At 60.4% G+C, this 8,722-nt stretch overlaps 1 protein-coding gene across 1 annotated transcript; it reads left to right on the plus strand.

Moving 5' to 3' along the window:
* Positions 1 to 2,491: 2,491 nt before the first annotated feature.
* LOC112589584 (uncharacterized) lies at positions 2,492 to 7,639 on the plus strand. The gene is made up of 2 exons (XM_025303481.1): positions 2,492 to 5,448; positions 5,515 to 7,639. The coding sequence occupies exons 1-2, from the start codon at positions 2,492 to 2,494 to the stop codon at positions 7,637 to 7,639; spliced, it is 5,082 nt and encodes a 1,693-aa protein (XP_025159266.1).
* Positions 7,640 to 8,722: the final 1,083 nt, after the last annotated feature.

An 8,722-nucleotide genomic window follows, 5' to 3' on the forward strand; every position in this document is an offset into this window, starting at 1 on the left:
GGCGGTATCGATGATCGAAACGCCGCGAGATCAAGAGTGCACTGAATCTTATTACAAGAGGTGTATCCTCTGATGCGTCGTGTCTACGGTATGCTGACGACTTACAACAACGAATACAATCCCGCGTCAACGTTGAACTATATATTGTAAAAAAAGAACTGATGAACGGAAATGATTTTGGAATTATTGCTTGGCGCGTTTATTTCTTCGTTTGGCAGACTCTAAAACCGCGATCGAATTGGTCGCAGATGCCACTATGGATCGCTTGTTGTGCGTAGCGAAATCTCGATTATGCACGATCGATCGAGGTTTCTCTTTGACATTCGACGCGTTGAACACCGATTCGAGCGTACTTGTCGTTTCGACGGCTTTGGGCGGTGACCGCAGTGATTCGGTAAATATCGAGTTATACAATTTCGACGGTGCGTTGACGGTTTCGAACGGAGATTGCCGCGGCTCGCTGAAAACCGTTTCGTAGCTCTCGTGATCGTTCGGACGAGATGTCGTTTCGGACGACAGCGTGTTGACGTCTTCGAACGGCGGCGTGTCGACGTCTTCGAACGGCGGCGTGTTGACGAGGATGATCTCGTGATCGTTCGGACGCGATGTCGTTTCGCACGACGGCGTGTCGACGGCTTCGGGCGACGGTGTGTCGACGAGGACGATCTCGCGGTCGTTCGGACGCGACGTCGTTTCGGACGACGGTGTGTCGACGAGGACGATCTCGCGGTCGTTCGGACGCGACGTCGTTTCGGATGACGTAGTGTCGACGAGAGCGATCTCGTGGTCGCTCGGAAGCGACATCGCTTCGGACGATAGCGTGTCGACGGCTTCTGACGATGGCGTGTTGACGGTTTCGGACGACGGCGTGTCGACGTCTTCTGACGACGGCGTGTCGACGTCTTCTGACGACGGCGTGTCGACGGCTTCGAACGACGGTGTGTCGACAAGGATAATCTTGTGGTGTAACGTCTCGCGTCTCCCTAGGGATCGTGATCCGCCTGCTCTCTATTTATTTAGGCCTACCTGCTTACACCGGTACTGCCTGGGATGCCGAGAGCTTTCCCGGACAGATGGTGAAAGGGGGAAATATGGTGATTGTAGGTGATATAATGATTATGGCTATTGATAGGAATAGAGACTTAAACAATTGTTTTACTTAACAATGAGACAATATGATAGTTAAAAGTGTAATATAAATGAGTGATAATACTTGTTCCGTACGGCACGTGATGCCGTACGGAAAGTCGGTGCGAGTCAACGCTGCAAGGCGGGCGGCCTGGTGCCCGGGGCGTTCTCGCTGGCGGCGGGGGACTCGGGTTCTCGCGAGCGAGCGCGCGGGACCCCCACTAGGTCCAACCGCGGCCGCTACACGGCGCGGCTCGCGATTCCGCTGCCCGCGGGCAAGATTCGACCGCCCGGATATATAACCAGGCGCGCGATGCCTGGTCCTTGCCTTGTCTTGTCTTCTGCCTGGCCAGTTTAGGTAGCAAGTAGTGCTACGCGTTAGTGCATCGTGTACTGGTGATTACCGACGCGCTTCCTAGGGCGATCGGTATTTCGTTCAGATTCGAACCACTGCTCTATAGACTCTGCTGAGTTGAAGGTGGCGCCGATACACCCTGCTGGGTTGAGGCAAACGGTTCGAATCTCGTTTGTGATCTCGGAGTCACGGCGTTGCCGTGATCTTAGGAGCGACTCGACCGTCTCCTCGGAGCTTCGAGCTCCCTTATTGCCCAAGTGTCCGTAGGGGGCCTTGGCGGTTTTGGAGCGGCTCGGTCGCAGTCCTAGAGCGTTCGCGCTCCTTCGTCCAAGTGTCCATTGGGAACTTGGCTTTCTCGCAGGAGCGACTTGGTCGTCCTGCGAGCCGGAGCTCTCGGAGCTCCGTTTCCACGCGTCCTCGGGACCGTGGCTGGCTATTGGCCATTACGCCCGGAAGGGCAGGCCATCCGAAACGACGGAGGTCGTTTCGTTGCACGTCCTTGGCGTGCTTCGGGTGCCGCGCACCGTTGACGTCACGGACGTGTGTCCTGCGGGACTTGCGTAAGCGTAAGCGGGACGTTGTTTCGCTTGTATATAGCTACGTTTAGGTTCTTCTGCGTTATTCTCTTCTGCGTTACTACTGCGTTTATTGCGTCCATTGCGTTTACATTGCGTGTCACTTTACGTCGGCACGTGCGCGTGCTTCTTCTCTCTTGTTCTCGCCGCCGTCCCTGGGCATGGCCCAGTCGGCGCGCGACGTTGCCTGATCAGCAGGATCTGTGGTCGCGTTACGAGGCCCCGGCCTTTGATCAGGACGACCGGACGGTCACCGAGCGGACTCGAGCGAGCCTAGACGCAGGCGGACGTCGCTCTGCGATCCCGTACTTCCAGCCAGCTCTCCGGAGCTATCATATGTTCGGGCTAGTTCCGAACATAATTTTGGTCCTTCGAGCCGGATCGGGAGCGGTAGTCTCGGACCTGGGTCGGGTTGTTTAGCTCGGGCTCCGTTATGTCTAAGGAGGAGGACATTCTTGGGCTCATCGAGCTGCAATACGACCGGCAGCACCGCATGGAGCGGCTGCTGGACAATGCACGCAAGTCCGGTCAACTGAAGTCAGTTGGCGGGTTGACGTCTCGTTTGCAGGTTCTCGACACGTACTGGGCTCAGTTCCAGGATGATCATCGCACGATCCGAGCGTCTCGCCTCAAGACCGTGCGAGAGTCGGACTACGTGCGACAGGATGCCTGTGGCACGGTACAGGAAGTCTACATTGCGCAGCGCGCAGAAATCCAAACCCTGCTCGATGGGTTGAAGGTTCAGGAGGCTGAGTCGGCTGCTCACGCAGTCCCCGCGCAGGCAGTAGTGCCCGAGGCTTCGTTGCCTCGCATTCCCATTCCGAAGTTCGAAGGGAAGTTTGACGAATGGCGCAATTTTAAGGATCTCTTCGAGTCCTTAATAGTCGATAACCCGTCGTTAGCATCAGTTCACCGGATGCATTATTTAAAACAGAGCGTGTCGGGAGAGCCTGAACGTCTGCTCCGGCACTACGGCGTCGCTACTGGCTCGTTTGAGCAAGCGTGGGAAGCGCTATGTGCACGGTACGATAACCGTCGTTTGCTTGTGGACCAGCATCTCGACGCTTTCCGGGATATTGGCCCGATGCGTCCGGAGAGCGTCTCCGAGGTTCGGAGGCTGTTGGATCGAGCCAGCGAGCTGCGAGCCGCCTTGCGCCTTCTTGACCAGCCAGTGGATGCTTGGGACGTGATATTGGTCAATATCCTCCGTTCCAAGCTGGACTCTGCAACGCGGCGGGCCTGGGAGATGGCCACCGCGGACCGGCGCGAGCCAGTGAGCTGGGACCGACTGGCAGTCTTCCTGGACGAGCGTCGGGTGGCGCTCGAGGCGGTTGCCGTGGCTCCGTCCATTGGGGACGGCCCCCGTGCCTCATCGGCATCCGAGCGGACTGGTCGACGATCGCTACATCTTCATCGGCCCAAGCCGACCCGTTGCGCTGAGTGCGGTTCTGAGCATGGACTCAGAGAGTGTTCGGCCTTTAAAGATCGGCCGGTCTCTTCGCGACGGGCAAGGGTGCGCGCTCTCGGGTTGTGCTTCAACTGCCTCGATCCGTCGCACCAGGCGGCCGCTTGCCCGTCTAAGGGTCGATGTCGGGAGTGCGGAGAGCCGCACCATTCACTTCTGCACTCCGCTCGGCAGTCTCCGGCCCCGGCGTCGGGGGAGGCGCCGGTCACGGCGCATGCTGCGACGCGGATGCCTGCGCAGCGAGTGCTTCTGGCCACAGCCAGGGTTTGTCTGATGGCGTCCGATGGCCGATCCGCTGTGGTTCGAGCGCTCATTGACCAGGGCTCTGAGGTGAGCCTGGTGTCCGAGGCGCTTGCGCAGCGGCTGCGAGCGTCTCGTCGATCGGTGGATGTTGGGCTGTCGGGCGTCTCAGAGGGGCCCCCTCAGCGGGTGCGGGCCAGCACGTCATTGCGGCTCAGGGCAACTGCTGGCCTCCCGTTCTCCACCACGGTGGAGGCCCTCATTCTACCGAGGCTTACGGCGTACCACCCCCCGCAGAGGGCTTGGCTGACGGGGAAGTGGTCGCATTTGAGGAACCTCCGGTTGGCAGATGATCACGATGATGACGAGCGCATCGAGGCGATACTTGGAGCGGAGGTATTCGCCGAGATCGTGTTGACGGGGCTTCGCCGGGGCCCACTGGGAGCTCCCGTCGCGCAGCGTACCCGCTTGGGGTGGGTGCTGTTCGGGGCTCTCCCGTCTGCCGCCGGAGCGGGCGGCCCTCATTGTCATGTGGTGCAGTGTGCGTCGGACAACATGGCGGATCTCTTGCGGCGCTTCTGGGAGGTGGAGGAGATTCCGGTTGCTTCCCCGCTCTCTGAGGAGGAGCGGGCTTGTGAAGAGTTTTTCGCGGCGTCCTTTCGACGTCGTGCGGACGGCCGCTATCAGGTGCGGTTGCCTTTCAGAAGCCCTCCGACTGAGCTGTCTCTCGGCGACACTCGGCGGATTGCCACTGCCTCGTTGCATCGCTTGGAGCGGCGACTGCTTCGGCGGTCTTCCTTGGGCGGGGCCTATCGCGACTTTCTTGTTGACTATGAACGACAGGGGCATATGATCCGCCTGCCGCTCAATGTCGAGACCCCGCGGCCCTCTTACTTTATTCCACATCACCCGGTGATTAAACAAGCCCCCGAGCTTAAGGTAAGAGTGGTGTTCAACGTCTCGCAGGCGTCCACCAATGGCCGGTCATTGAACGACTTGGTGCACGTGGGGCCGCGCTTACAGCGAGAACTGGGCGAGATTCTACTTGCCTGGCGCATGCATCGAGTGGCCTTCTCTGCAGACATCGAGCAAATGTTTCGTCAAGTGCGGGTGGCTCCGGAGGATCAACACCTCCAACAGATTCTCTGGCGAGACAGCCAGACGCAGGCAATATCGGTGTACCGGTTGACCACGGTCACCTATGGCATGGCGTGCGCTCCTTATCTGGCCATCCGCACGCTGCACCAGCTGGCGCTGGATGAGCGGGAACGTTATCCCCGGGCAGCAGACTTACTTTGTCGACAAACCTACGTCGACGATATTCTTGCGGGGGCAGATGACCTTGGGGAGGCACGCCATCGACAGCGTGAGCTGGGCAGCTTGCTCATGGCGGGCGGGTTCCGACTCAGGAAGTGGGCGGCCTCACATCCGGAACTCTTGTCCGGTATCCCGGAGGGGGACCGCGAGCCTTTGGTGCCTCTGCCGGACCCTGGGGCCGTGGGGGCATCTGTGCTGGGGGTCGGTTGGATTCCGGTCGAAGATGCATTCTGCTTTTCGGTCAACCCCGGGGCTCAATCAGCCATCTCGAAGCGTGGCATCTTGTCAGTCGTTGCGCGATTATACGACCCCCTGGGCTGGTTGGGGCCTATGGTAGTACTGGCGAAGATCCTCCTTCAGGACTTGTGGTTGGCCGGGCTCGGTTGGGACGAGGCTCTCCCTTCTCCGCTCTCGTGACGTTGGGACGCCTTTAGCACCGGGCTCGCGGAGGTTTCCGCGATCCGAGTTCCTCGCTGGACCGGATGGTCGCCTGAAGTGGAGATCCAGCTTCACGGCTTCTCGGACGCCTCGGAGCGGGCGTACGCCGCCGTCATCTACTTACGAGCTCGACGGTCTGATGGGACCACCCGTGTCGCTCTATTGGCGTCCAAGACCAGGGTCGCCCCACTAAAGCGGGTATCGTTGCCCCGCCTGGAGCTGTGCGGTGCGCAGCTGCTCTCGCGCCTCATGAAGGCCATTGTGGAGGCGCTCGGTTCTGCCGAGGCCTCCCTGGTTTGTTGGACCGACTCCTCTGTCACGCTCCATTGGATAACAGGGCATCCATCTCGATGGACCACCTTTGTCGCCAATCGCGTCTCGTACATTCACGAGAGCCTTCCGCGGGCCTCGTGGCGGCATGTCCCGTCCGGCGACAATCCCGCGGATTGCGCCTCCCGGGGTTTGTTGGCCGGCGGGCTACGAGAACACGCCCTTTGGTGGCGTGGCCCCTTTTGGCTTGTCGAGGACCCGGCGGGCTGGCCGGGTCTAACTTGTGTCGCGGTCGACCGAAGCATTAGCGAGGAACGGCGCATGGTTCACGTGGTGGCCGTGAACCCGGAGGACTGGTCCGGTGTCCTCCGAGCATGCTCCTTCCGCAAGGCCATCCGCGTGATGGCCTATGTACGACGATTCCTGCGAGTCCCACGGATCAGTGGACCCTTAACGGCGGACGAGCTGAGTGAAGCTCGACTGCGCCTGCTGCGGGTTACGCAGCACCGCTTCTTCGCGGAGGAGTTGGGCCGTCTGAAGCGGGGGGGAGCATTAATGGTGAGATCGGCATTGCGGCCACTCAACCCCATGATGGACGAGCGGGACCTCTTGCGGGTGGGGGGCCGCCTGCAATTCTCAGCGTTACCGATCGATGCACGGCAGCCAGTCCTGCTACCGCGACGCTCTCGGCTCGCGACTCTTGTTGTGCGAGATGCGCACGAACGCACGCTGCACGGGGGAGTGCAGCTTACGTTGCTCACCGTGAGGCGCGAATTCTGGATTCCAGCTGGGCGCTCTTTCGTGCGCCAGGTGATACGGGGCTGTGTGCGCTGCACACGCCATAAGGGCACCCCGATCACCCCGTTCATGGCTCCGCTGCCTCGCGATCGGGTGTTGCCTCATCCACCGTTTTCTGCCACCGGGGTGGATTATGCTGGACCAGTCGCGGTGCGTCCGTCTCGAGGACGCGGACGTACCACCTCCAAGGGATATATTGCTGTCTTCGTCTGCTTCAGCACGCGCGCTGTCCACTTGGAGGTGGTCAGTGACTATTCGGCCCCGACCTTCTTAGCGGCCTTTCATCGTTTCGCGGCCCGGCGGGGCCTGCCGGTTACCGTATACAGCGATAGGGGGACCACATTTGTGGGTGCGGACCGCGAGCTGCGAGGGCAGTTTGAGGTGGTCATGGCGTTGGGGGAACCGGTCGCGGCCTCCTTGAATAACCAGGGCACCACCTGGAAGTTCATGCCTCCTTCAGCTCCGCATTTCGGCGGACTGTGGGAGGCGGGAGTGCGGTCCGTCAAATACCACCTGCGACGGGTAATAGGAGAGCAGGCACTGACCTTTGAGGAGTTCGCCACTCTTCTAGCTCGCATTGAGGCCTGTCTCAACTCCAGGCCATTGTGTCCGTTGACGGACGACCCACAGGACTTGGAGGCCCTGACACCTGGACACTTCCTGATTGGGCGCCCGCTGTTGTGTCCGCCTGAGCGATCCCTCGGGGACGTTCAGGTCGCGAGGTTGAGTCGCTGGCAGCTGCTCCAACATATGACGGAGCATTTTTGGGAGCGATGGTCTAGAGAATATCTAGCCCAGCTCCAGGTCCGGGGCAAGTGGCTCATCGCTTCTCGTCCGTTGGACATCGGCGACCTCGTGCTCTTGGCGGATAGCCGATTTCCTCCTACTCGGTGGCCTCTCGGCCGCATCACCGGCTTGCTGCCTGGCCCGGATGGGCACGTCCGCGTGGCGCAGGTGCGCACAGCGGACGCGACCTTGACCCGGCCACTGGTCAAGCTGGTGAGGCTCCCTGTGGATCCGAAGGAGGCTCATCCCAATCAACCTTCAACATGAAGGGGTTCAACAGGCCTTCACGGACGCAAGGCCGCGAGTGCGGCCTTCCTGGTGGGATTTGTTCCACCACTGACTTCCGTCGCCGCGACGGAGGCGGGCGGTATGTTCCGTACGGCACGTGATGCCGTACGGAAAGTCGGTGCGAGTCAACGCTGCAAGGCGGGCGGCCTGGTGCCCGGGGCGTTCTCGCTGGCGGCGGGGGACTCGGGTTCTCGCGAGCGAGCGCGCGGGACCCCCACTAGGTCCAACCGCGGCCGCTACACGGCGCGGCTCGCGATTCCGCTGCCCGCGGGCAAGATTCGACCGCCCGGATATATAACCAGGCGCGCGATGCCTGGTCCTTGCCTTGTCTTGTCTTCTGCCTGGCCAGTTTAGGTAGCAAGTAGTGCTACGCGTTAGTGCATCGTGTACTGGTGATTACCGACGCGTTTCCTAGGGCGATCGGTATTTCGTTCAGATTCGAACCACTGCTCTATAGACTCTGCTGAGTTGAAGGTGGCGCCGATACACCCTGCTGGGTTGAGGCAAATGGTTCGAATCTCGTTTGTGATCTCGGAGTCACGGCGTTGCCGTGATCTTAGGAGCGACTCGACCGTCTCCTCGGAGCTTCGAGCTCCCTTATTGCCCAAGTGTCCGTAGGGGGCCTTGGCGGTTTTGGAGCGGCTCGGTCGCAGTCCTAGAGCGTTCGCGCTCCTTCGTCCAAGTGTCCATTGGGAACTTGGCTTTCTCGCAGGAGCGACTTGGTCGTCCTGCGAGCCGGAGCTCTCGGAGCTCCGTTTCCACGCGTCCTCGGGACCGTGGCTGGCTATTGGCCATTACGCCCGGAAGGGCAGGCCATCCGAAACGACGGAGGTCGTTTCGTTGCACGTCCTTGGCGTGCTTCGGGTGCCGCGCACCGTTGACGTCACGGACGTGTGTCCTGCGGGACTTGCGTAAGCGTAAGCGGAACGTTGTTTCGCTTGTATATAGCTACGTTTAGGTTCTTCTGCGTTATTCTCTTCTGCGTTACTACTGCGTTTATTGCGTCCATTGCGTTTACACTGCGTGTCACTTTACGTCGGCACGTGCGCGTGCTTCTTCTCT

This window comes from Harpegnathos saltator, unplaced genomic scaffold (genome assembly GCF_003227715.2).
Source record: "Harpegnathos saltator strain DR-91 unplaced genomic scaffold, Hsal_v8.6 scaffold55, whole genome shotgun sequence".
NCBI classification, from domain to species: domain Eukaryota; kingdom Metazoa; phylum Arthropoda; class Insecta; order Hymenoptera; family Formicidae; genus Harpegnathos; species Harpegnathos saltator.